Source organism: Penicillium subrubescens, assembly GCF_028828155.1.
Source record: "Penicillium subrubescens strain IBT 31985 chromosome Unknown utg000001l_segment0_segment0, whole genome shotgun sequence".
Lineage (NCBI taxonomy): Eukaryota > Fungi > Ascomycota > Eurotiomycetes > Eurotiales > Aspergillaceae > Penicillium > Penicillium subrubescens.
In genome coordinates this window covers 3,836,593-3,862,617 of record NW_026643151.1, presented here as the reverse complement: position 1 = coordinate 3,862,617, position 26,025 = coordinate 3,836,593, and the positions used below count along the sequence as shown (strand labels likewise).

At 50.6% G+C, this 26,025-nt stretch overlaps 10 protein-coding genes across 10 annotated transcripts; 3 read left to right on the top strand and 7 right to left on the bottom strand.

Annotated features, from left to right (window-relative positions):
• Positions 1–387: 387 nt before the first annotated feature.
• N7473_001327 (V-type proton ATPase subunit e) lies at positions 388–990 on the bottom strand (the record flags this gene model as incomplete). Its single annotated transcript, XM_057147267.1, has 4 exons — positions 388–467; positions 585–637; positions 732–815; positions 980–990. 4 exons carry the CDS (start codon positions 988–990, stop codon positions 388–390), a joined length of 228 nt encoding a protein of 75 aa, XP_057015153.1.
• Positions 991–1,637: 647 nt separating this feature from the next.
• N7473_001326 (BAR domain-containing protein) lies at positions 1,638–2,920 on the bottom strand (the record flags this gene model as incomplete). The annotated part of the gene is made up of 5 exons (XM_057147266.1): positions 1,638–1,670; positions 1,733–1,864; positions 1,935–2,496; positions 2,593–2,748; positions 2,886–2,920. The coding sequence occupies 5 exons, from the start codon at positions 2,918–2,920 to the stop codon at positions 1,638–1,640; spliced, it is 918 nt and encodes a 305-aa protein (XP_057015152.1).
• A 292-nt stretch (positions 2,921–3,212) lies between these two features.
• On the bottom strand, positions 3,213–4,781 carry N7473_001325 (uncharacterized protein; the record flags this gene model as incomplete). The annotated part of the gene is made up of 5 exons (XM_057147265.1): positions 3,213–3,259; positions 3,326–3,454; positions 3,520–3,831; positions 3,920–4,019; positions 4,104–4,781. 5 exons carry the CDS (start codon positions 4,779–4,781, stop codon positions 3,213–3,215), a joined length of 1,266 nt encoding a protein of 421 aa, XP_057015151.1.
• A 341-nt stretch (positions 4,782–5,122) lies between these two features.
• On the bottom strand, positions 5,123–8,850 carry N7473_001324 (uncharacterized protein). The gene is made up of 5 exons (XM_057147264.1): positions 8,611–8,850; positions 7,887–8,548; positions 6,711–7,819; positions 5,514–6,642; positions 5,123–5,428 (listed from the first exon to the last, which is right to left on the bottom strand). The coding sequence occupies exons 1-5, from the start codon at positions 8,750–8,752 to the stop codon at positions 5,288–5,290; spliced, it is 3,183 nt and encodes a 1,060-aa protein (XP_057015150.1). The 5' UTR covers positions 8,753–8,850; the 3' UTR covers positions 5,123–5,287.
• Positions 8,851–9,737: 887 nt separating this feature from the next.
• On the top strand, positions 9,738–11,243 carry N7473_001323 (25S rRNA (adenine645-N1)-methyltransferase; the record flags this gene model as incomplete). Its single annotated transcript, XM_057147263.1, has 1 exon — positions 9,738–11,243. One exon carries the CDS (start codon positions 9,738–9,740, stop codon positions 11,241–11,243), a length of 1,506 nt encoding a protein of 501 aa, XP_057015149.1.
• A 1,462-nt stretch (positions 11,244–12,705) lies between these two features.
• On the bottom strand, positions 12,706–15,703 carry N7473_001322 (fungal specific transcription factor domain-containing protein; the record flags this gene model as incomplete). Its single annotated transcript, XM_057147262.1, has 6 exons — positions 12,706–13,399; positions 13,970–14,641; positions 14,708–14,727; positions 14,856–15,332; positions 15,403–15,483; positions 15,560–15,703. The coding sequence occupies 6 exons, from the start codon at positions 15,701–15,703 to the stop codon at positions 12,706–12,708; spliced, it is 2,088 nt and encodes a 695-aa protein (XP_057015148.1).
• Positions 15,704–15,892: 189 nt separating this feature from the next.
• On the bottom strand, positions 15,893–16,119 carry N7473_001321 (uncharacterized protein; the record flags this gene model as incomplete). Its single annotated transcript, XM_057147261.1, has 2 exons — positions 15,893–15,915; positions 15,948–16,119. 2 exons carry the CDS (start codon positions 16,117–16,119, stop codon positions 15,893–15,895), a joined length of 195 nt encoding a protein of 64 aa, XP_057015147.1.
• Positions 16,120–17,344: 1,225 nt separating this feature from the next.
• pup2 (proteasome core particle subunit alpha 5) lies at positions 17,345–18,423 on the bottom strand (the record flags this gene model as incomplete). The annotated part of the gene is made up of 5 exons (XM_057147260.1): positions 17,345–17,624; positions 17,691–18,034; positions 18,183–18,261; positions 18,332–18,344; positions 18,399–18,423. The coding sequence occupies 5 exons, from the start codon at positions 18,421–18,423 to the stop codon at positions 17,345–17,347; spliced, it is 741 nt and encodes a 246-aa protein (XP_057015146.1).
• Positions 18,424–18,794: 371 nt separating this feature from the next.
• N7473_001319 (gamma-tubulin-complex subunit SPC97) lies at positions 18,795–22,076 on the top strand (the record flags this gene model as incomplete). Its single annotated transcript, XM_057147259.1, has 4 exons — positions 18,795–19,164; positions 19,249–21,233; positions 21,296–21,513; positions 21,572–22,076. 4 exons carry the CDS (start codon positions 18,795–18,797, stop codon positions 21,651–21,653), a joined length of 2,655 nt encoding a protein of 884 aa, XP_057015145.1. The 3' UTR covers positions 21,654–22,076.
• A 148-nt stretch (positions 22,077–22,224) lies between these two features.
• On the top strand, positions 22,225–23,518 carry N7473_001318 (uncharacterized protein). Its single transcript, XM_057147258.1, has 3 exons — positions 22,225–22,771; positions 22,834–23,041; positions 23,132–23,518. Exons 1-3 carry the CDS (start codon positions 22,352–22,354, stop codon positions 23,338–23,340), a joined length of 837 nt encoding a protein of 278 aa, XP_057015144.1. The 5' UTR covers positions 22,225–22,351; the 3' UTR covers positions 23,341–23,518.
• Positions 23,519–26,025: the final 2,507 nt, after the last annotated feature.

Below are 26,025 nucleotides of genomic sequence, written 5' to 3'. Positions count from 1 at the left end.
AAACCCATGTTTCTATCTGATCTGATCCGGGTTAGTGAAAGAAGTACAATAAGATCCACCTACGAGAGAAGTATCGAGTCTAGTATAACCACTCTGTCTACGCTCAAGTCTCAAAAAGATGAATGATTCCAAAATAGATAAATCTAGCACATCAAATGAAAAAAAGCTATACAAAAACACCCGCAACCCCAAGTGCATACAATTCCAAAGATATGAATAACCCACCATCCCCATCTCTACAACCTTAATCCCCTCACTCAAAGAAGAGAATCAATCTTTCCGCATTCTCCTTGATCAAAAATCCTATGTCACAGGAAGAAAAAAAAACCCGGCTCGGAATAACCTTAAGAAACAAGACAGCCCAAGAGGTACCACCGAGAAAAGGATTTACTCGGGTACCCGATCAGGTCGGATATCAGCTCTCTTGGGCGCGATGAGGGGATGCAACTGGGAAACGAAGACGATTGCTATGTTGCGAAAAGGTTAGTTTAGTACAGTCCTTGAGTCTCCGAATTGTTTGGTCATATTGAATGAATGGCCATTGTATGTCGGGCAAGGAAATGCAAATAGGTGGATGAACATACCCCACATCAAATAACAAGACACGATCGAGAGGATAAGTGTGCTTCGCCAAACCCTTAATCAAAACAAAAGTCATTAGCTTCCACTGCCAACAAGCCACCATTGTAGCTGTACACTGCGAATCTCAGGCGGGAAACCGAACAACATACGTCTGATTTTCGCCCTTGGGGCTAAAGAACCACGCAGCTAGTGACAGAGCCACGATGATGATCAGGCCGACGAAAAGACTCCATCTGCATAAGCTCAAGAATCAGTTGAATGTTTGATCTACAGAGATAAAGCACGCGCGAAGGCATCGTCAGGAACGACGGTGTCCAGTCTGCCTGGGACCTGGACTGCGTTTCTGGGCGATTATCGACTCTTGACTTCTTCGCCCCGGGCTGGGAATAGAACATACCCGCTCGCCATTTTGGTATTTCAGGACCTATCCGTCCTTCCTAAGTCTCCTAAGAGCTTGTTCGTCCGGGAATTGTAAGGTTATCGGCGCGGGTACCGGATTGCGGCCAGGTGAGCGGTGATCGAGGGGTTGATTAGACGGGTAGATGGTGGAAGATGGTTGATCGAGAGACCGGGAAGGTAATTCGTTGATCCAGACGGTGTGATTTCTTCCACGGAGTGTAGAGATCAAGTCGTAGGAAGGAATGGCGACTTGACAAGTTGCGTAGGCGTTGGATGTCGGAGCTCCTGGAGCTCGCGGGACTAGGACTGGGACTGTGCTGCCTCAGGCACCAGGGCGGTGTCGCCTATGCGCTTACTTTCACATGCGGAGTGGAGCACATGGAGTTTCAAAGAGTACAGATATTTACGTATTCTCGACGACTCGAGATCATTAGTATTTACAAGACTCAAAATGCAGTGCTTGACTTTCCAATCTATTCATTGCAAGCCTCATGGCAAGCAAAAGAAACATAATCACACCCTAACTGCGATTTCTTGTAATACCAGAAGCAGCAAGGGTGTTGGCAGAGGACTAGATACAAAACGGCCAAAACAACGAGCAAAACTTAGAACAAAAAAAGAGGGCAGGCTAGGAAGAAAGAATGTGGAAACTATGCTTATGCGCCTTCACGGCTCTTGCGGTAGCTAGCCTATACCAGGGGATTTGGCGTCAGTACTTGATTTAGTCCATGAATTGCTGGGCATAGCTTACCTCCTGCTCGACCTGGAGCGCGTCCACGGTGGGAGCGAGCTCACTCAGGATCTCGTAGGCCTTCTTGTGGAACTCCAGCTGGGCAGCGATCAGATCGGCCAGGTTGCGCAGGGGCTCGGGGGTATCAAGGACCTAGTTGAGCAAGGGGTTGTTAGTACGGCTGTCAGGTCAAACTCCGAACCAAGGGCGATCATAAACATACGTTCTTCATCACGCTAACAGCCTCCTCAGTCTGACCAACGAACTCATCCTCCGCCTGCTCAATCTCCTGGCGGGCATCCTCGCTCAAGTTATCCAAGTCACCGTGAGCAGCAGCCTTCTTGCTAGCCTTGATCGAATCCAGGGTAAGACGAGCGTTCTCAACGTTCTTGCGCGCCTTCGCAGCGAACATCAAGTTGGTGTTCAGCGTGGTGTTCCAACCAGCCAGGAAACGGGACTGGATCTGCGCGTCCTGACTGAGACGGGCCTCGCCGACCTTCTCCTCAGCCAGGGCGTACTTCTCCAGCGCGGTGGCGAGCGGGTCCTCGACATGGCTGCTCTGCGCGAGGGTCTGGGAGCCGGCGAGCGAAGCGCGCGCAATCGCGTGGTTGAAGGTCTTGGGCTGGGGCTTTGCGGCGGGCGGCGCGGTCAGGGCAGCCTGGGCTTCGGCCGGGGAGCTGGCCTGAGACAGGAGGGTGACCTTCTCGTTGATAGTGCGGCCCAGGTCGTTGAAGGATTCGCGAATATTGGGCGGGTAGTCATAGGCCTCGTTGGAGTATTGCGAGCTGATTTTAGGAACAACCCACTAGCGTTAGTGGTAAGGTCGAAAGCTGGGAGGTAATACGGTCCTGATATGACCGTCAGCTGCGGAAGAAACTCACGTTACCTGGAGCAGCTTCTGGTGGACAAGCTTGAGCGCATCGACGCGCTTCTCGAGCTCGATGTACTCATCGGGGAGCTGGGTCTTATCTTCAACCTGTCCCAGCTGCTCCTTGATCATTTGCTGGGTGCGCTGCGCAAATGGCGTGAAGCTCGCGCTATTCGGAAAAGCGACAGGCAAGAGGATGTCAGTTCACGTTCGATAGCGGTCCAGAACGGGGTTGTTTTCTGCGGAGGGGAGGGGGACCTTCTGCGATAGGGTCGCTTGAGGTGGGAGGATAGGGGCTATGCTCACCTGAAGGTCTTACCGAATGCCTGCACTCGATCCATGATTGTGAAATGTGAAGGATTGGAAAGTTGGGAGAATACAGGGAAGGAAAGTGAGCAGATGATAGGATGGCCCAGCTACGAGGGTGCGATGGCCCATCCCGCTGCACCGCCCCACTACCACCGCGCACCGCCACTGTTTCATTAGGCATCCACTTATGGCATTGAATTTGCATACAAGGAAAAAATAGAAGAAAAAATACACTTGAGAAGGAAATATCTGCAAAATCGTCATATCCCATGAAATGTAAATCATGTAAATCGTCTCTCTGTCCCCTGTCCCTCTCAACCTCACTCAGGTCAGAGTGGCGAGCATCGCCCGCATCACACCAGAGCTGGGTTCTAGAAAAGTGTCAGCCACAGTTACTACCAACAGTATGATATCATGAGAGTAGACATCAGACATACCTCTACGCTCTGTTCGCCGAACCTCATGGATCTCCGCTTCGTTCCCCCTACTGTCAATGACATCGGTCTCGCGGTCCCGCGTAACTTCATATCCTCCTTGTCGCTCCAATCGTAGCAGTCTAGCCTCCTCTTCCAAATCACGAACATAGTCATCAACTTCATGATGGCTGCTTCGTGGGCGCACCAAAACTAACTGACCCGAATTGCGAGGCCGCGCTTCAATGCGCTCCTCAACATGGCCGCGAGGCTCAATGAGTCGTAGAGGTGATGAGTGTCGGCCGTGTGTATTGACAGACACTGATCTGGGACGAGTAATACCCCCCGTCGTGATGTGTGAATGTATTCATCATAATCAATTTCTTCGTAATCGCCGTGCCGACGAGGAGATGCTTCAAGTAGGTAAGTGTCATGACGAGGCGCGCGAGAATCGACAACTAGATGCTCAGTGGTGACTCGCTCGCGAGGAATAGACCGAACCGGGGATCGTGGGATACGGAGGTAATCAGCTAATTACGCAGAGGTTAACTCGAAGTTCCTGGGGCTTGGGCTTGGGCTTCTGGTATCTCCTTTGGGGCCCTTGAGGAAGCGACTTACTTTCGACGTGTTCGGCGGGACGTCGGAATTCTTTGCTAAGGCTGATGACTTCGTCGATTTGGTCTTTGGACAGTGCTTTCTGAATGACAATGACATCATCCTGTGACAGCACAGAATAGTAATTAGCAATCCATGCTGCAGCATATCTCATATCCCATGATCAAGGCAAACAATGTATACATACTTCCTCTTTGAACGGATATCCCAAGTCCAAGATGGCGTGGACATGCACCCACTTGCGGGGAATGCGAGTCTTTCCCTTGCGCGGATAAGGCTTCTCCTCACGACGAGAGCGCGAGCGAGCGGTGCTACTAGAGCGACGCCGATGATGATGATGATCCATACTGTTACGCTCCCGGAACTCGCGATACTCCTCATCGCCATAGTAATCCGGTTCCGCGATACGAATATCCTCATATACCTCGCGCTCGCGATACCTCCCAGGCGAGGCTCGCGGCGGGGGTGGCGGGTGAGGCACACGAGGCATGCCCCGGGGACGATCGTGAGATTCAAGCGACTCCATCTTACGACGAGGGATGCGATCAAAGGTGTCGAGGGACGACTGCCGCCTAATTAAACGGGGCGGAGCGAACGAGGGACTCTCGTCGCGGCGACGGCGCCGGTCATGCGCCACAAGGGGGCCGGATGGATGAGACAGGTGGTCGTCTTCATAGTATCGGCCTGCTGCGCGAGCTGGAGGGCCATATCGGTCTTCTTCGCGCAGGCGGAACTCGAAGCGCTCGTCGTCGACCTGGCGGGGTCGGTCGAGTACTGGTGGGCCTCGAGAATTACGACGGTCGTAGCGATCGCGGGACTCGACGGTTCCGGTGGAAGAGCGATAGTCATCGTAGCGCGACGACATGGCTGAACTCAGGCAGTCGAGTCGTTTGTTTATTTGGAGGAGTTGCTCAGCTGGTGAGGGAGGGTAGGTGAACCGTGGATGACGAGGGCGGCTGACTTGCGGGCCGAAGGGGAGGTGGGGGAAGAACCACGGGTGAGTGAGAAGTGAGAGAAGATGGGAGATAATGAGAAGAAGCTCAGGTGGAAAAGAGGTTTAGACCTGAAAATTGAGTGGACAGAAAGAGTCGAAAGAAAGAAAAGAGTCGATCGGAGATTCAGCCTTACTAGCGAAGCCTCAAAGGCCAAAATCGAGGGTCAGGCAGAAGCGCCGCTGATGACGTTGAAGAGGACCAAGTGGGGAATGGAGGAGGGGAAGGTCCACCAGAGACTCTCAGTCTGCTAGGGAGCAATTAAATACTACTAAGATCTACTGCACGAGTGACATGCTTCCTCAGCCATTAACTCTGCCTAATGTAGGTACAACCCTCTCTCCTGCCCAATCCTACGATGCCAACACATCTGCACAGCCTATAACTCCAAATTCTGCATATCTCCCTCCAAGCTCAACAGGCCCATTGCCAAATAAGCTCGATCCGGTGGCTGAACCGTCACAAAGCGCCGGTCATCACTGTACTCGGTGCTCCGGTCGCGTTCGAGGATATCCAGCGGCTGTAGAAAAAGAAAACGGGTCAGCACATACCACGCACAACGGGCTCAGCCCGGTTTAAAACCCGACTCGACCTCGAAAACTTACATGCTGCGCACGCTGGTGGGAAGATTCGAATGATCGCTCATACGGCGGGCCACGGCCATGCTTGGCGGCTACAATCCACGCCTTTTCACAGCCACTGGCGATGGCGTCCGAGGTCTTCCAGCCTGTTAGTCGGGATACGTCCCGCAGTTTGGCGATGGTCCAGCCACGCTGCGCGGGATCTATGTACTGCACGGCGGCGAAGAAGATCGGCATCGTCATCTCCGTCAGTGAAGAGCCCAGCGTTGGGCTGAGACTACCAGCTTCGAGATTGTAGCGCTGCGGGTAGTAAATACCTCCCGTGATGCGACCTATGATCTGTGCAAATTCCGCGGTGGTAGGAGCGGCCACCCCAGCGGCCATCATCATGGCGGGTGGCATGGAAGGGTGCAGTCGTTGGAGCAGAATACGACCGGCGTAGTAAAATCCCCAGATGACCGCGATCGTGTGCGTGCGGTACTGGAGTGCCGGTCCGAATGGCGTTGAAATAGACTGCGTGACATCTGCAGGGAGCGGCTCAAAGTCACGGCCGAGCGCTTTGGCGAAGACGTCCATGGCCACTAAAATCTCCTCCCATTCACGCTCTGCTTCGGTATATGTAAAATCCTCACTTACCTCTTCCTCCTCGGGGGATTCTCGCTGGTCGCGACGACTCTCGGCGAATCCAGATGGCAGACGCGCTGGACCTTGTGGTGGGATCATGCCGTACATGGGAGGGCCATCCGGCGCGGGCGGACCGGCGCGCTGGCCAGGTGACCCTCCCGATGAATCTGACGGTGGACCAGTTCTTGTGGAAGGAGCCGAGCCCGATGAAGGTGGTCCTCTAGGGGGACCAGGCGGCGAGGGGCCACCAGGAGGACCTCCGGGTGGACCAGGCGGTCCTCCAGGCGGTCCCTTCATCTTGCTAGGATCAACACGAGAGAACCGGCCCATAAACTTGAACATCCCCGGCGTAGGCTTCCAGTCCGTTCCAGCAGCCCGAAGAGTCCGTAGCTTTCGTTTTCGGTCGCGATACCCAAAGTCAGTCACCCGCGCAAGCAACAGCCAAAGGTGGTCAGCTGATCCATAGATGGCATCGATCCGGCCGATGCCTGCTCGTGGTGGGCTTTGACACTGCATGTAGTAGGGCATGCTAGAAATAAAATTAGCAGGAGGCATAAAAAGTGACCCGCGAGATACCTGGATGAGGGCGTAACTTACAATAGCTTATCCCCGCTGACCAAACTGTGGAAAACATCTTGTTTAGTAAACCACCAGTAGAGATCGCACTGGATTCGGAAATTCTCAATATCCTTGCGGGAAAAATGCTTCTTTGGGCTATGCCCATAGTCATCTTCCACTCGTCCAAACTCATCAAAGTTGACTGCTCGTCCCAAGAGAGATCCGATGAGATCTTGGTCAATGCTTCCCTCCTTCTCAGCGAAGGGGTCATCCTCATTGGGGTCAGGGCCAAAGCCATGATGATACATCATCGAATTAGACCAGCCCATCTGACGACGCTGTTCGCTGACTCTGCGCCGGTGAGCGCGGAGATCTCGAGTTGTGCTCGCAAAGTCAATCTCCTTGATTAACTGGGCAGCACCAGCAACGTGACTGTTCCATTTGGTATGGTCCGCGGATATGACTTCGTAGTATGCGAGAAGTTCGGTAGCTGCGAGCGTGCCGATCTGCTTACGGCGTTGGGGTAGGCCGACGGCCCGGCCGATGCGCTTCAGTGCATAGTGATAGTGTTTTAGAGAGACGGTGGTGGGCACACCCTGCAAATATGCAATGTGCAGACTGCTGACGGCGAGAATAGCCTGGAGCAATGCGGGGTTCTCCAATGCTTTGAGGGGTAAAGTATATGTCCAGAGTCCCTGCTGGGCAGGTGGGACTGGAACTCCCAAAACGATCGAAGAGTCCGTCGGATGGCGTTCAAAGATGGACAGTGACGGCCCCGTGGAGTGGATGAAGTGGGCAAAAATGCGAGCAGTTTTCGGGTTGTTGAGAGGACTTGATCCAAGGTTGGGATAATAGGAGGCAAGAATATTGGGCTCATTCAGATGCGTCGTGAACGAACGAAGTTGACGATCATCGTGGTTCGCCGAGGCCATAATCAGACTCAACTGATTGAAGCCCTCGGCCTGAGTCTGGCTCACCACCTGCATCTCCTCATCAGATTCTACATCATAGTAATCCTCATCCTCCTCGTCCACATAGACAACCTGCGGTTGATATTGCTGAGTATATTGCCCGGACGCATCCAATTGCATGGGAACTTGGCCAGGCTGCTGCTGATACTGAAACACGGCTTCTGTCGAATGTATAGGCTATAATAGATATGGTCAGCCAAATCCTACCTGTTGATGATCATTCAACTTTGACTGTATGCCGTACCTGGGGGAATAATGGATTCTCAGGACCCTGTTCAGCTCGCGATCCCCCTGTAAGTGGTGGGGCAGAACCTGGAACGAGCCCCTGGCCCTGCTGAACATTAGACCAGTAGATGATGGGTTGTGGATGTTGCGATTGTTGCGGTCTTGTCTCTTGATACTGCGCTGGTTCTTCATTCGAGCTGGTCGTTTGAGACCGTACTTGAGACGAATCGGCTGTCCCTGAGGATGATGGCCCATATGGATGGGGCTGTTGGGGTTGAGAAGGCCATGTCTGAGGGGGTATCTGCGTCGGTGGTGCCGGGTAGTAAAATTGAGGAGCATTCACTGTTGGCTGACCCTCTGTTGACTGGGCTGTCTCAAATGTATGGATAGAATGGTATCCCATTGTGGCGGGGTCGATAGGCCGTGGGGCTAACATCGGATGCTGGGCCGCCGCTGCTGCGTGCTGGGCCGGTAGGACACCAAACTCATTGTATAGAGGAACTCCCATATGATGCTGTTGCATTTGATCGTGCCCCGGCGGTGGGCCATATGAGCCGAAGATGCCCAATGGGTTCTTGAACACCACTCGTCGAGTATAGCCCTCGCAAATACGCTTGGACTTGACGCAGTTGCTGCATATGGGCTTCTCTTCCCCACATTTGATTCGACGTTTGCGACATGCTATGGATCTCGGTCAATCATCTGCATCTGCTAGAACGTATATTCCTGTCTTCACTGCCTACTTAAGCAACCGGTTTTGGTGCGTCTCTTTGGGGCTCTGCGGGGCCCGGGCTGCCTCACTACGGGCAGCTCGGTTGACTGGCCGAGGTCAATAGAAACGATCGCCGTTGATTGTCCGGGTCCTTCCTCAAAATCGTCCTCCATGGTGGCCCTGGATAATTGTGAAGAGATCAAAACAATTGTGGACTGTGTATGTCCGAGGACATGGTGGGGCTGGGGAGGAGAACAACGAACTGGGGAGGGGCCCCGATAGTTAAGTGGGAATTTAAAGGGAAAAGCAGCCGGTCTGGAATCGATGGCCAGTTGGGAACTCCACCAAATTATGGGCAAAGCTGCCGAGCCTCGCAGATCACCCGAGATCCTCGTCGTGCGACCCTTTGAATGTCAATTCTGACTGGTTTTTACTTTTAGGTTTGGGGTCATTTTCCTGGCTATGCTCTTTTACAGAATCCCGGTGTCTCCCGAATGCTCAGTGTCGGATTCCTATTGTCTCAACCCAGACCAGCAACTCGAATCTGACATGCAGAGCCCTACGAGAACTAGCATGAAATTAAGATCAAATTACTTCTCACCTGCTTGCTGGACGGGGCTCAAATGCTTATGCTTATACGAGCCTCTGAGGCTGACCCCAGGCCCCAATTTCAATCTGAGTTTGTGCCCTGTCAAAGCTGACAAGTCGTCCCAAAGTGGCGCCAACTGGGCTGGGACCGACCAGAGCCCTACAATATGAGACCGAAACTCCGCGGTGATCCATCTCAAGTGCAAATATGACGCCACCAATTTAATTAGTATCCAAGCATTTGCAGGTGAACGGTTAAACTAAAATGGGTTGAAGCCTTTGAGTATTAAGTAGCAGACTCACGTGGGCCTGGATCTGGGGAAAAGAGTGGATGCCTGAAATAGAAGGCCAATAGGGTCACAAATACACGTCACAGGTTGTATCAAAATTACCAGCGGTAATCATGCGGAGATCGGGCGAAATTTTGCCGATATTTTTTTTTTGGACGAAGATTGCGACCATCGCTGCTGCACAACTCCACACTCTGGACAATATTTCCCGGCATAATAGTCGGTGATAACCAAGAGCCCCGGAAAGAAGAAGCTGTTGTAGCTTCACCGACCTACGATCATGTTCGCCGTTCCAGGATGGTCGCTGGAGAGCGCTGCTCTCAAGCAGCAGTCTCAACCAGCGCAAGCCAAGAACGAGTCCCAGCCCACCGACGATAGCGCAACCCCTAATGGCAAGAACAAGGACAAGAAGCGCAAGCGTGAGAATGTTACCTCGGGCAATGTCAACGAGATGTACCGCAAGCACATCGAGGGCCAGGCCGAAAAGCCATGGAACAAGAAGAAGCAGGAGAAGCAGGCTGCTGCTGCCGCCGCCGCCGCCGCCGCCGCGGCTGCTGCTTCTACTGCTTCCCCCAAGGCGGACAAGGGGGAGGTGAAGAATGGTGCCGCGGATTCCGTTCAAGAAGAAGGCCAGGGGAAGAAGAAGAGACAAAGGAAGAACAAGAACAAGAAAGACAACGATGCCGAGGAAAAGGCGGACGGCGCCGCACCTGCTCAACCAGCTGCCTCTGCTACCAGTTCACTTGCCGCCCCTCCTACGACGAACGCAACCCTCACTCCTCTCCAGCAGGCGATGCGCCAAAAGCTGATCTCCTCCCGATTCCGCCATCTGAACGAAACCCTGTACACAACCGACTCCTCCAAAGCTGTCGAGCTGTTCAACGCGAACCCCGAGCTTTTCGATGAGTACCATGCTGGTTTCTCTCGCCAGGTTAAGGAATCATGGCCTTCCAACCCCGTCGATGGCTATATCCAGGCCGTCCGTCGTCGCGGTGCAGTCCCTGTGCCCAAACGTGGCAAGCCTGACCCCAACAAGCCTCAGCCTCTGCCCCGCAGACCCAACGGAGTCTGCAATATTGCTGATCTGGGATGTGGTGACGCCGCACTTGCTCGCAACCTGACCCCATCCGCCAAGAAGCTCAACCTGAAGCTGAACAGCTACGACCTTCAGTCCCCTGATCCTCTCATCACCAAGGCCGACATCTCCAAGCTTCCTGTCGAGGACGGTTCCATGGACGTGTCCATCTTCTGCCTGAGTCTGATGGGTACCAACTGGGTCTCTTTCGTGGAGGAGGCATGGCGCGTGCTCCGCAGTGACGGAAAAGGCGAGTGCTGGGTCAGTGAAGTGAAGAGCCGCTTCGGCAAAGTCACTCGCAAGAAGTCAATGATCGGCGCGCAAAAGCCGCTCAGCAAAACCCAGCAGAAGAAGCAGAAGAAGAGCAAAAAGGATGAGGACGAGATCGATGAGGAGGATATCTTCGCTGAGGATGCCCGTCCTGCCGCTGATGATGACGAGACCGATATCTCAGCGTTCGTGGAGGTCTTCCGGACTCGTGGGTTCGTATTGCGTCCAGAGTCAGTAGACAAGTCCAATAAGATGTTTGTCAAGATGGAGTTTGTGAAGCAGGGTGGTGCTCCTATCAAGGGCAAGCATGCTACTGGGTTGAGTGCACCGGTTACCGGTGGAAAGAAGCGATTCGTTGACCGCAAGCCGGCGTCTGATAATGGGATGACGGCTGAGCAGGAAGCTCAGGCGTTGAAGCCATGTGTGTACAAGATTCGGTAGTCTACGCGTTGCAACGGTCATGTACTTGTGATATATATTTACGATTATATTTACAATTAAAATATAGGTCCCAGGAAGTCTGGAATCTTAAAGGCTAGATCGATAAACCATCATTTCGCGTGTGATCCCTTTACCATCGTGTACTCTGGGTAGACGACGCTCATCCCGAAAAGCATCAAACCCAACCAATAGTTCCACACCAGCACGATCCTGGCAATAGTAAATTCGCTCCAGGCTTCGACCTCCGGCACCCACCGCAGAGGGTTCATCCAGTAAAACCAGCGGAAGAAGTAACAGGCTCCATGGCTCTCCAAGAAATCATTCTGGTAAAATATCATCCGTAGCTGAATCCAGAGGACCCGCTGGACTATCCAATCCTGCAACTGTTGACTAACGAGTCCAGCGAACCAGTACACGGCACGGATCCAAATAGGAGTAGTACAGAGCTGCAAAATAAACCTTTACATCCTGCACCATGCTCGCTATCGTGTGATAGAGCCGTCGTGTTTGCTCCGATCCAATAAGGATTGCAGTTGCGGCATTCCCGTCCGGGGTGTCATGCCCGAAATCCATCCATTGTCGGAGTCTCTACGGACCCCAATGTACAGGTGTTCTCCAAGCTCGCATGCGATTGATGAACCATCGGCCTGACAATGCCTGAATGCTGATACATGACTCCTTAGTCAAGTGAGCATGGAGTACACTATGCCACCGGCTTCCAGACGGGATTTCCAGGAAGATGTTAGGTGCAGACTGCTGGAAGTCGAAGATAATCAAATCCTTTTTGGAAGGATAAAGTTGGCTTTCCGGTTGGCAACATAAAATCGAGAAAGTTGAAAGACAGCCTGAGAGCGCGTGTTTGTTCGGTGCTGACACTATCCCAGGGTGTGAATGATATGCAGACGAAAGAGCCGACTAAGGAGGCTGCTAGCAATGGTGAATCCAACGATAATGAAAGTATTAATCATGGTTCTCGCTAAATGACTGCAGCAATCAACGGTTAAAGGGCCAGAAGGATGAGAAGGGTATTCTGGAGGTTGAAGAGTACAACGGCAATTTACGAAGAGGGGTAGAATATTGAAACCGCTGTCTATGATATAAGAGATCAGGGGTACCCAATTGAAATGCCATTGATTTTCGAGCACTATCAGCCACTTGTACTGGATGTATTGATTCTCTGCTACTAGCCTCTCAATACTGGCATCTCATGATTTCCCTTAATATCCAGCAGCTATTGCTTTACCTCTTCCTGGCGATATGCTTCCAGGAAGGGCGTAGTAAATCACAGGTCCTCATTCCATGATCAAACATTAGTTCACGATAAACATGATGTGAATTCCTCCAGCAAGGTTCCTCAATTCACTCCCTACAAACGCCAAATTACCTTCTCAGTGCCTGGTAAGTGCATCCTATTTCATTAGCAAAGTTCACATCAGAAAAAAAACTCGTGCAGAAAGCGACCTCACCATGGCACATCAAGCACACCAGCCTCAATCCTCTCCTCCCAATCCAAACTTGCTACAGGAACATATTTAGTCGGACCCAACTCCAATTTCAAACGTTGCAGCGGCGTCATCAAAATCCCATCTAAAATCTCATACGCCTTCTCAAACTGCCGAGCAAGAAGGGGACGGAGAACAGGATCAACCGCCGTCATCTCTTGTCCTACAAGCATCCCGCGGAAGATATCTTCGACCTGCCAGATTCGATCTTGGATAATATCTTGCCGAACTAGGGTTTTATTTTGGGCGATTTCGGATGCTTTTGCGGATACGGTGTATTGGAGATCGATTAGGTCTTCGATTAGAAGGCCTAGTTTGTTGGTGAATACTTGTTTGTTTTCAATGTCGCGGAGGATGGTGGCGAGGAGTTGGCAGCCCGCCATTACTTTCGCTGAGGCTTGCCAGAATAGTTCAACCTCCGGAACAGCCATGAACGAGATGGTGATTGGGCTGTTGGGGTGATTGGTGTTATATCCAGTGATAGGATACTGAGTATGGGATCGATGCTTTAATAGCCAACGCAAGCTCAATATCCCCAGAAGCTTTGTGAATATAGGATGCTTCCTAGGTGAAGTGAGGATGACAATGTCTTTGTTTGGATCTAGTTGTTTTCGAGAAAGGCTTCCGATCTCGCGCTTTGTTCCGGCTTCAAAGCTGCAAAGAGAAGTAGATATGACCGGCAGAAACAGACTCAGTATATGCGGTCTCTGAGATTCATGTGGTAGTATATTGTTTATTTGACCGTTGGATGTAGGAGAAGATAGATGTCTTGCTAAGGTGTTGGTAGAAAGTTTTTGATCTGGTCTCCCGAGATGTTTTTACAACGCTTTTTACCAAGGGTTTAGACCATTCTTGGAGGAACTGCCCAAGGACACTTGCTTGGGATAGAACTGTAGTTTCCCTCTTTGGGGGCTACTAATCCATTTTAGGCTTCATAAGGCGGCGAGTGGACGTAGCGTTTACCAAAGACTATCCGCGTCCGGTTTGGGAATAAGAGTCTACCAGATCGCCATAAGAAGAATGATATGATGTCAATGTTTTTCTCGTGTCCTTTGGCCATGTAAAATGAGTTTTGTGAAATGAATTCCGCTGAAGATTAATGTAGCCTCTTTTATTGTACAACTTTGACTGCATAGACTGCATAGATCCGTAACAAACCACTATTCCCCAAATAGCCCCAATCCCCTTGATAGAAGCTCAATCGAAGTAAGATCCACCGTGAACGGGTCTTCGTCTTCTCCCTCCAAAGTATCTTCATCAAGTGGCAAGATCTGCCCTAGCTCGGACTGCCGAAGAGAGTCTATCGCTGGAAAATCCGAAGACTCTCCACGGAAAAGCGACAACGACAGATCTTGCGATGGAAATCCCAATCTCGTCCCCGAATATTCAAGAGCTAATTGACCAGTCGACATCGAAGCATCCATCATCCCCGAAATCTTAAAGTATAGCTCAGGCTCGAGCTCAAGCAAATACAAGCAATCCTTCCCAGGGAACACTCTTTGTCGTCGAGCAAGGTCTGCGAGTTGTGGCTTGATAGGCGAGAGAGACATTTCAAATAGACGGACAATTCGGTTCACCCAGGTGCTGACATGTGAGACGTCGTAACGCAGGACATATTGTCGATTGAGTTCCATGTAAATACTCAAAACGTTCTCTTGGCGTCGACGGGTTAATGTATCACTCGACAGCCGTAGGTTCAGGTTCAATACCATCTGCGGTAATGCTGTATACGCGACTGCGCTGATTGGTAGATGACCAGCTGTGCCGTCAACCACGAAACGCTTGACCACGTCGTGGATTGCTGTGACCGCGTCCATTAGGTCTGGCCAATCGTCCGGGCGTTGGTTTCGATGTATGCGAAAAGAGATGTATTGGTAAAGCGCCAGACGAGCGGATCTGTGTCATAATGTGGTTAATAACTGGTGAGACCAGACATAGAAAGTGAAACTCCTTATTGCTTACTCAAAGTACAACGCGGTTAGCTGTTTAAAGAAAGCAACAGACGAATGGCAGTCAGAATCTTCGGGAGACGGCCGAAGCATATGCGTAGCTGCCCAATAATGAAGTCGTGACTGAATATCATCAATCGAAGCTATATCAGCCGACTGACCACCCCCTGACCATCCGGAAACGGGTCCAAAGGATAAAGAGTCATTATGACATTTGTCAAAGAGACAGCAAGCCGACACAGACTAGTCATGATCTTGCAAAGCATTTCTTTCGTCTCGGAGTCGTAGACTTGCGAAGTATGAATCTCATCAGATAAGTCATCCATCAGCAATGGATCCCTGGATGCTACCTCAAAGTGTGTTGGGAGAATCTGGAGCGGTCTGCGCATGCCGAGGGAGACAATCCTATCACGGATGATAAGACACCACCACAGACGCTTCAGCTCTGATCGCTTGTATCTACCTTCGACGGGACAGCGATGGTAGAGATGTGCATGGATAAGATGAGCCTGCTGAATTGCAAGACCAAGCCAAGTAGTGTTGCTGAGGTGGTTAGTTCCGGAGCTTTGGTAAGTGAGTAGTGTTAATGCTTGAGCGATGCATAGAGGATCATTCTCAACACCGAAATTGTAAAGAAACTTGTCCAAGAGTTAGTTCATCTTCTAATACTCCAAAGTGGCGTACGGTATCATTTCCAAATAATCATACCTTGGCACGCCGATAAAACGAATTGCGCATTTCCAAGATTGACTCTGCGCCCCATTTCTGCGCATCGGCCAACGAGATGTACTAATGACAGAAAAAATTAGTTTAAAACGGATTCATAATAGAAGAGTTATTGGAGGGCTCGGATATAGACACATACACTGCAAGCAGCGAACATCATTGCCTGAAACACCAGCAGAGAGAAAGACGACTTCCCCGTCGCTTCTTGATTAAGCATCGGCCAGAACTCCGCCTCATTTATGACCGGTAAACATGGATGAACGTATAAGAAGTAGCGCGACATCACAGCTTCAAGTATCGGCCCAGACGGAATATGCAAACATTCTTGAGCTTCTAGGAATGATCGATCGGCTGATTGTAGGGACTGGAGGTTGGGTGCTCTTAAAAAGGAATAGTAAGAGAAAAAGACATCGCGATTGGGCATGGGACGATTATAATCTGATTCAATATATTAGATCTCGACCCAAAGTTATTACATGTTGGCCATGATCTGTGCTTGAAACTCAAGGGATTCCTAGGGAACATACACGAGTCCACGCTGAGTGCTGCTTCAATAAGTCGTGACTCATGGCTCCCAGAAGCAGTCCTTGGACGTTTGAAAATGTTCATCCCATTGAGATCACAGATCTTGAGGGCGTCATCTTGGACCTTTTCCGCAGTGCAAATATCATAGCGTTGCACCGCATTCTCTTCTTGCATTGGTGTTGATTGAATGACGTTCTCAGCCAGTGATGTATGAATCGATCTCTTGCGCTGCTTGGGACAAGTAACACAATCGAGCCCATCTAACTGACAGTTGGTACACGGAGGTCCTTTGATCGCAAGAGTGCATCTGACTTTGCGGGATCGGCAGTGGAGGCATGCAATACGTGCCCGAGATGGTTGTCCATTTAGTTTTCTAGTCGCCCGTATGTCCATTGAGCGAAATGGAGGTGAGTCTTTGTTTCGATGTCTGTACAGCACTGATTGAGTAAATGTAAGAAGAGTGAGTAAGAGAAGAGCAAGTAAGTCAGGTAAAGAAGAGAAGAGTAAGTGGGATGGATGATTCGTCACAGTAATCAATAACTCCTTGCCCCAACATAGCCATTGCCCCGGATTTTCAACGCGCTAATTATCATTACAAATGTCACGCTATGAGTGCTACCCCGCACATTAGACCATGCAGCCGATAACCCGAAGGAAAGTTTAGGTTTAGTGCAACTATTTTGCGGATAAACATGTGCCAAGAGTATTCATAACTCGGTTAATAGGGAAACTTCTATTGGTCCAGGGGATGTCTCCTGTCCGTGACATCCGTGATACCCTTTAGACATAGCTCGTCTATGACGAGTCAAGCTACGGGGTAAACTTGATGAAAGGAAAGATAATGGATGGGGTTTGTATAAGTCATCAAGTGCATACTTATAGGAAGGGCAAAGCTATGGTCGATCACGATGCACGAGTCATGTATGACCCGCCTCGGAAAGTGTATGGGTCTTTGACCGAGATTCCCTCCTTCTCGTTAGCTGATCTCCCCGCGGAGGTCTCTAGCACCAGGGTCTGCTGCTTGCTCCTTCAGCCTATCAAGGCCTCGGGAGACCTGGCTTCCTAGTCTCCTCTAGCTGGACAGATAGAGTTGCCCGTCGCGTGTTAGTGTCGGAACGTCGGAAGCTATTAAGTTTGTCACTACCTGGCCCTTACCTATTGGAACTGGTAAGCTATAGGTCTCTCAGGCGAGAGATTGTAGCAGTATGAGCTCCGTCTTCGACGCAAATGCAGATTCATGTTTTGCCATCTTAGAACTACTAAAAATGGATGCCCACGGACACGAAGATAAACAGTATCATAAGGTTTATATTTCAGGGTACCTTGCTTTTGAATGAAAATTAAGATTCCCTATTCCTGGAAGGTTGTATCGTCTACCGCTGAATAATCAGCGAGTCTTTCATTGATTCCCACCCAGCTGTGCCACAGCACGGCCCATCTCCTCGTCATTGTAGATGCGGAAGCCCTTCTCCTTCGTCACGCTCGCCAGCTGCACATTCTTCGCATCCAGCTTCTCCTCCATGACCTGCTTCAGTGTCTTCAGAACGAGCGTCTCAGCTTCGGCCAGCGTCAAGGAGCGGTGGTATTCGTTCTGGAGCTCGGCCTGTGCGCCTTCACTTCCGGAGCCAATGGCCTTGGCATCGTAACGGTAGAAAGTACCTGAGGGCTCAGCGTGATATCTGGATTAAGACGTAGACGTTAGTTTGATTCATGTTTCTCGGTTTCTGGAAGGCCATATCACGTACAGCTGGGGACCATCCTCGTCATAACCGGCAATTAGCAACGCAACACCGAACGGTCTGCTCATAACACTCTCCTCATCATCACCGCTCTCTCCAAATCGGAGAGCCAAATCGCAAATGGCCTGTGTGGTACTCTCAACGCGCAGGGGCTCGGCATAGTGGAAGGCATGGTTCTGGCATTCGACACGGGCGTGCTCGACTAGGTTGCGGGCATCGGCTTGCAGACCAGACATGGCGCAACCGATGTGCTGATCAATTTCAACAATCTTCTCGACGGATGATGCTTCCAGAAGGGTAGATGTGACACGCTTCTCCACACCAAGGATGACACCCTCCGATGTAGCGACCTGCAATCCAATGTTAGATTAACGGGCTCTGTGATCCATGTTCGGTCGGCCGTGGGACGGATATTGCGAAATCTGGGTTTGACCACATTTCCACATCTAACGATTATGATAGACTTCCCGGGAGAATGCTGGAGAGGGCAGGACGTACACCGATCGCTGTAGAACCTAGCTTGATAGCTTCGAGGGAGTATTCGACCTGGAACAGACGACCTTCCGGGGAGAAGGTGCTATCGGAAGTTCATCGTGAGCAAGAGGGATTTAATTTGAATCTATTTTGTTTAAGAGGAGGATGCGTACTTGATTCCACGGTCTGTCCGCAGCTGTTAGCAATGTCGGCAATGTAGTGAGACGTGACGGAGCTTACCATATTCCGATCGAGCAATGAACATCTTGAGCGGTCCGACACAAAGGGAGAACTTGAAGAATCAGGGAATCCAGAGAGTGATATCAGAAACAAGGTATCACACTGAAGCGATGGGGTGGAGGAAGACAGAACTGGGGGGAGGAGGTGGAAGATGGGGAGCTCTCGAGGCGGGAAGCTCTCGCAGTTACGCAAGTTGCGTGCCTGGCCGAGTTGGCCTCAGGCGGTGAGGCAGCCACTTCGCATGCTGCCCAAGGCACGGAGCTTCTGACGGCTTGTTTAGATGCACGCCAATTGCGCTTTATTCGGATGCTCGTCTTTTTCCTATGAGGCGCGGCTTTTCAAAATCAGACACTGCCGTCTGCGCTACATGACACTGCCCGTTCGCTACAAGGGATTATGTCCGTCAATGATCGTCGCGCCAGCTATATGAGCGCTCCGCGACCCCGCGTCGTCTCCAATCGCGTCGATGCCGATAGGCCCAGCCGCGGCGCTGCATCGCCGCAACAGCCAGACAACATGGATTCTTTGCGCACGAGCACGTCAAGTCAGAAGCAGAGATTACCCCGAGAGCAGAAAAATGTGACGGAAAAACGTACGGAGCGAACTGTGATCACAACAAGGGAAAAGGCAGTGCAGAGGAACCCTATCAAGGAGTCCTCCAGCGCTTCTAATCGCGGTGAAGGGGACAAGTCGAAGACCAAAAAGACGAGGACGACCGATGGAATGAGTCCGGTTGGACATAGGAGGGAAGCGGATGCGCCTACAGGTTCGTGACCGACAATATGTGCGCCGATGTCGCATTTTGTACAAGCCTTGACATCAACATGGACTGACTTCTCTGGCTTTGCAGCACCATGGGATCCCCATGCCTCCCTAATTCCTCATTCAACTGCTCCGCTTTCCTCTCGCATATCTATACCTCCGCTGGCATCGACTGCACCGCAGTCGCTCTCGCCCCGACCATTTCGAGAGCTTTCGCCCGATGGCCAGGAAGCCGCGATTCTGGAAGACCTGTTGTTCGTGTTCATGGGCTTCGAAGGCCAGTACATCCACTACCACAGTACATATGATCCCTCCGTGGAAAAAGACCGCCTGACCGGTCCGGTTTTCCAATTGGCGGCAGGCTTAGACCCGACTTTGCGCGATCTCACCCAGTCTATGCTAAAGATGGCAACGCACTACAGCGCCATGGAGGCATTTGTAGAAGTTCAGAGTCGTGCTGAATTCGGCGCTGTTTGTCATGCACTCTGCGCGTCTATTCGCAAAATCCTCAAGGACTACTTGATCCTTATCGCCCAGCTGGAAGCCCAGCTACTGAACAATCCGTCATTCACCTTGCATCAACTTCACCTCCATACGATGCCAACCAGCCAATGTTTTACTCAGCTGTATTCAATAGGCCAAGAGCTACTACGACGCAACGGGCTTCTGGATTCAGAAGAGCTTGACGAGACAATTGACGACTTTGACGACGTTGATAACATTCTCGAGCAACTAAAGGAAGGAGGTGATCTTGTACCAGGTTCCAGCAGGAAGGTCTGCAAAGGAGGGAATGTCCTGAGACTCTTGACGGAGCGCCTTGCGACCTTTTCGGGCGACCCGACCACCAAGACCCTCATCCAAACCTTGCTTCGTGATGCCAGTCGTCCATACATGAACATGTTGAATGAGTGGCTACACCATGGTGGTATCAGAGACCCCCACGCAGAGTTCCTTGTCAAAGAGCAGAAATGGATCAAACGGGAAAAGCTCGAGGAAGACTACACGGATGAATACTGGGAGAAGCGCTACACGATCCGCGATGACGAGGTTCCCCCACAGCTCGAGGGTGTCAAAGACAGAGTCCTTCTTGCTGGTAAATACCTGAACGTCGTGCGAGAATGTGGTGGCGTCGATGTCAGCAAAGCTGTGAAAGATGTGCCCAAAACGCTAGATGATCCGCGTTTCCTGGAAAACGTCAATGCTGCGTATACCTACGCCAACGCCTCTCTCTTGAATCTACTTCTCACGAAAAACTCCCTCACGACCCGATTCCGCTCCCTCAAGCACTACTTCTTCCTCGATCGATCCGACTTCTTCTCCTACTTCCTTGAACTTGGTGCATCCGAGCTACGCAAGAATGTGCACGTTGTCAACGAAGGCAAGCTTCAGTCGCTGTTGGATCTTGTACTTCGCCAACCGGGCAGTATTGCCGCACAGGATCCGTTCAAAGAGGACGTTAAGGTTCGAATGAACAAAGTTGGCCTCACAAAGTGGCTGATGCAGGTGGTCAGTGTCTCTGGCATTGATCAAGACCACCCGGAAGCCGCGTTTGAAAAACAGCAGGCACCTTCTTCTCAGAATACCGACGATGATAACAGCATTACTGGGTTCAGCGGTCTGGAGCTGGATTATTCAGTTCCATTCCCCCTTTCTCTTGTCATTAGTCGCAAGACCGTACTGCGATACCAATTGATCTTCCGCCATCTGTTATCCTTGCGACACGTGGAAACCTTGCTGGTCACATCCTGGGCCGATCAGAACAAGGTGGCCAGCTGGCGACATAAGCCTTCTGACCGGAGGCTTGAGTTGTGGAAGCGTCGCGCATGGAACTTGCGTGCCAAGATGCTTATATTTGTTCAACATCTGCTGTATTTCTGTACTGCGGAGGTTATCGAGCCTAACTGGGTGGCATTGATGGACCGCGTTAATGGCGCTGACGCCAATGGATCTGAGGTGACTGTCAACGGGTCTAAACAAGTCAACCGGACAGTTGATGAGCTGATGCAAGATCACGTCGATTTCTTGGATACTTGTCTCAAGGAATGCATGCTAACCCAGGCCAAGTTGTTGAAGGTATGGAGATGGCTTAGGCGACCTATTGAACACGAGTAATGCTGACATTCGCGTCTTGCTAGATCCATTCCAAGCTCATGACCTGTTGTACCATGTTTGGGCAATGGACCGCTTCCTCGCTTTCTCGGGCTTTGAGTTCGGCAGACCCCGATCTGGCCGGAGACAAAGCTGGGGGTCCCGATGCCCGACCCTATGATCCATCCCGCATTGTGAAGCTTGAGGAGACTCTCAAGCGCTATGAGGATCATTTCAACCGCCATCTTCGGATCCTCATGGACAGGTATGTCACCATCTTTATTCAGATATACTTATAGAGCAACATCCTAACATCAAAGCAGCCTCAACTACTTTGCCGCGACCGAGAGTGTGGTATTGCTGAAGCTGGCACACTCACTCAGCTCCATCAGCAAAGAAGACTGAAGGGTGACAATGATCATTGTCTCGACTGTCTCAGGTATCTCAGACATCTCAGGCATCCCATGGGGCCTGATCCACTTCTTACGAGGGACCAAACCAGTTTGGCACGCCCGAGTGCTCTTTCCGATGGAGATACTCATCACCCATGGGGACGGCCCTATATTGAAATAGAAGCAGCCCTCACACGCTTCCCCTCGGCGACACCCGAAACCCAAATGCATGCAGCAACTTCAGGGTCTCGTCACATCACACAAGCATCACACCATCGGGCCTAAATCTTGTTCTGGTGGGGCCAACGGTGGATCTCGGAAAGGCCGAGGCGATAAGATAGAGAGACAGCTTCAACTTGAACCGGTAGAATGCTGGTCACGAAATGATTTGTATGAAGTGTAGATAGTATGTTATTCATGGAAACCCGCAATGAGTTAATTTGAGAATCCTTGTTCCAAGAAAACCAACCGAGTACCAGTAGAATGTAGAAGAATGTAAAAGTGGTGAGATGCGGAGCCTCGCGCTGTTTCTTCCGCGTCGAACAGCCGAAAGGAACTTTAACCTGCGACTCTCCCACGTCAGCCCCCGTCGGCCCCGAAGGCGATATTTTATTTAACCTCCTAACATCCATCCATGGACCTTGATTAAAGTTCTAATCTCCCTTCAACCGTCACACAACACCTCCAGGACCCCGGTCCCCCTCCACGATCATGTCGCTCGAAACCCTCACAAACGCGCTCCAACACGTCCGCCTCCCACGCTCCCAACAAGACAAACTAAACCTCGCTCTCGGCACCGCCGCCGTACTAGGCAGCGCCTTTCTCCTCCCCGCCGCGTATCGCGACTACCGCATCTTCAAGAGCTATGGGCCCGGCGGGGTTCCCAATAATATACTGGGGTGGATGACGGTGCGCGCATTGTTCCAACCGTTTGGGACTGAGATGCTTAGTACGGAGGTGTATGTGCGGAGGATTGATGCGGCTGAGGGACATGGGAGGGGTGATGAGGGGTATTTGACGCTATCGACTGAGCAGTTGGAGTCGAGGAAGGAAGAGGGTAGGCCGGAGGTTGGACCGCATGTTGTGCCGCAGCGACAAATGACGCAGATTCCCGATGAGGATGTTATGGAGGTTCGTTTGGTGTCGCGAATACTGGAGGATGATCCTTTGCTAACGTTGGTTTCTTTATGCAGAAATTCCGCTCAAGATTCAGGTCTTTTGGATTGAAGAATCATCACTTGGTTAAATTCCAGCAATCGAATCTCGAAGGACACGCCGAGGCGTTGTTTTTGGCCGATCACCTTTCCATTACTGATCTGGCGACGACGATGCAGGGTGAAATCACGCATATACATAGCGGGAATGACCACTCCCTTCACGCGGTACTGGCGCCGGCAGACTGTAAGTTTCAAACCTACGGCTGTGAGAACAAACGGGATGCTTCGCGGCCGGTCGTCTGTTCTATAATTCTCATCCGCTAATTATCCCCAGGCAAGAAAATCATCGAAGCAGGTTGGGGTCAGCGCCATGCTTTCTCTGGTACTTCCGCCATGACATTTCTCAGTCTGGGCACTATCCCCGATATTCCCTCCGAATATCTCCTGATCTATGCGCCACGCAATGATGCAGAGATTAAGATTGTGATGGAGATTGTCTCTGCCTCTATCAAGTTCATGACTGGACGGGAGGATGTTCGGTGAGCTGGGATTTGCTACATGGAAATCTCGTATATAATTTGTCTTCGTGGGGAGAGTGGCGAAGGCTTGCTGGTATGGTGTTGACTTTTTCTTGGGTGTCTTCTTTTCTTGGTTTATTTTATACCCCCACTCGACAAACGCGATGCTTTGAGTTTATTAAAATGTATAATTATTCAGAAACCTTTCAGACATCTTGCGATCCTATCATCTGCGGTCCATCCTACGTCTTCCTAACTCAAACCTCAGACAAGGACTGGACCTGAGCACCTAGAACACCAGTTATAAGATATGAGGGAGGACCCATGAACAACGAGAGACTTCAACGTCCCCCGTTTCACCATCGGGCTAAAGCTGCATCGTCCCGATGGTGCCATTTTGGATCTTGCTTACTTGACGTTCTCTTCTTGCTCGCATACTTCGGCTGCCCGTTGCCAGCAGTAGTGACACCGTCAACATATTTCGGTCTTCAAAACGGTAGGTGGGAAGCTACTAGGTGAGCGTATAGATCCAGCAACCCGCTGTAAAACGTCAAAATTGTCTAGATACACTCCTGGATATTCCCCTGTTGCGATTCTAAGAGGCTCTCACATGCGCAATCTATGGTTGGATCTTGAAAAAGGACCGTGAAGTGATAGGGCTATGGATCCTGGCATCCAACAAGCCCTTACAGTGCAGAAAACAAAGTTCCTCCTGGTCAAAGATTGTAACCTTTGAAGCCTTTCGAGGCCACGAATAGGGTGCAACATGTCACATTCTCACCGAGGTTTCCATATATTTGTTTTGAATTCCAGTATCCCACAAATCTGGAAGTGGAGTATCAAAAGCAATTCAGGCACTTGTAAAACGAGCGGCCTAGGCCTGGAGAGATGAAAACTTAATTCTAACGAAATAGAAGATAACCATTTCTCACCCTGATCGGCAACCTCGTGTTTGGATTGATGCGGAAATAGTCGTGAGTTGTATCTATATGCCGACTTTTCTTGTCTGAGATTGACCTGATACAATAGAGTCCTGTTACTAGTTCTGTCCTTCTCACCTACAGTACCTATCTCATTGTCGTTGAAATGTCCGAATCTGATGCTGTCGGAATAACCTAAGATATCGGGAATTCCGGCCACGGTTCACGAGGCGTGAGCATACCCGCCGTATTGGGCGCTGTGTTTCTGTTGCCCGATGGAGTAAGAGAGGATTTAGAAATAATTATTGATAGAGTTATCTTGAGCCTATTTGAATCCCGCTTGTTACTCTGGTCTATCGTGTGATGTCTCTAAATTCGGATTGGCGAATGCGTGCCTCTTCTGGTCCCGCTGTCACTCACTCGATATATACTTGAGTAGCTAGAACCTCTACGTGACCCGGTCTTGATAAAATCGAGCCATTCGTATTTCCAGCTACGAGTGATACGTGAGAAGAGCAGATAAGAGATTTTGTATAGATTCAGCAAGCACGGACAACTTTGTAAATGGATGTGTGCAAACTCCATGGAAACATATCCCACCCCAGCCACGCGGAATAGACACATGTCTGCCCCCAACCGACGTAACACAACAACTTCCCAGGGACGTCCAGGCTAACTCCTTGTTTAAATATGGGTGTGAAAAGGATATCCACCCGTCGCGTGGAAAACGAAACCTTGAACAAAATTTCAAGAATAAGCATGACCGAACGATGAGTAAACACAAAATCCGAAGCAAGTCAGCAACAGCTAGTCGACATGGATTTTAGTCCGCCACAAGACAATGTGTCATACCTACTTATTAAGTTAGTCAGCTAAGTTAGTTAGTTATAAACCATGAATGCTAAATAGTCATTATGAGGGGGTATCTGGAGGCGGAGGGGAGGGAAGTAGTAACAAAACTTGGATTGCAAGTAAGTGGGCTGGCTGAGGCTAGAAACCCGACAGAATGGTACGCCAAAAGAAATTCACTCTTTTATCCTTTTTCCTGTTCGGTAGGTAGATTTTTGGGATTCATGTTTTGTTTTGTGATCATCTTTCTTCCTTCCCACTCATGTTAGCTCTAGTTCCATGTCTGCGGAACTGGTGGGCTGATCTCTGAGCTCGAAGGCTAAGTATTGTTGAATCGCTAGGAATACAACCATAGCAAAGGAAAAAGCAAAGACAGACGAAAGAGATATGGTTCGCGGAATAAGTAGTGTACGAGTCTCTAATCCTGGGCCGGTGTGCTAGCGGGGGCTTAGTCGGGTCGATCGTCGCCCCTGCACAATTCCCAGGGCTTTGGGACAAGGGAATCTTGTATTTCCGTGAGTTGGGAGGCTTGGGGTGGATAGATTATTAGCGGCTGGGGATTAGATATCACACTGATTATTCCAAATCAGTATCGACTTGACGGATCAATAGACTCTCACTAGCCCATTATTGAGGTACTCAGATCTAGATAGCGAAATCGTTTCTCCAAATTTACTAGTGTTTGACTATCACCAAGCCGAGGAAGGTATTCACATGAAGCATTATTATTGACCGGATCCAAGAGAGCCTGTCTCAATTTCAAGAGTCCCACCGCGGGGCACGACACCACCAGAAATCAATTACAGTAGTTAAACTAACTAATTCACTACATACGTAACTAGTCATAGCCATAGTCATACTCCGTATTACTGACTATTCCGTCATAGTCCAAACCCATGCGCCAATGACACTAACGGGCCCAGCCGCCCCCTCGCCCGATG

Coding starts and splice junctions, on each gene's coding strand:
- N7473_001324 (XM_057147264.1), bottom strand. CDS start 8,752: ATGGAGGACGATTTTGAGGAAGGACCCGGACAATCAACGGCGATCGTT. Junction 8,549..8,610: donor CACCAAAACCGGTTGCTTAA/GTAGGCAGTGAA, acceptor CGAGATCCATAG/CATGTCGCAAACGTCGAATC. Junction 5,429..5,513: donor CCCACCAGCGTGCGCAGCAT/GTAAGTTTTCGA, acceptor CTTTTTCTACAG/CCGCTGGATATCCTCGAACG.
- N7473_001318 (XM_057147258.1), top strand. CDS start 22,352: ATGTCGCTCGAAACCCTCACAAACGCGCTCCAACACGTCCGCCTCCCA. Junction 22,772..22,833: donor CCGATGAGGATGTTATGGAG/GTTCGTTTGGTG, acceptor TTCTTTATGCAG/AAATTCCGCTCAAGATTCAG. Junction 23,042..23,131: donor GGTACTGGCGCCGGCAGACT/GTAAGTTTCAAA, acceptor AATTATCCCCAG/GCAAGAAAATCATCGAAGCA.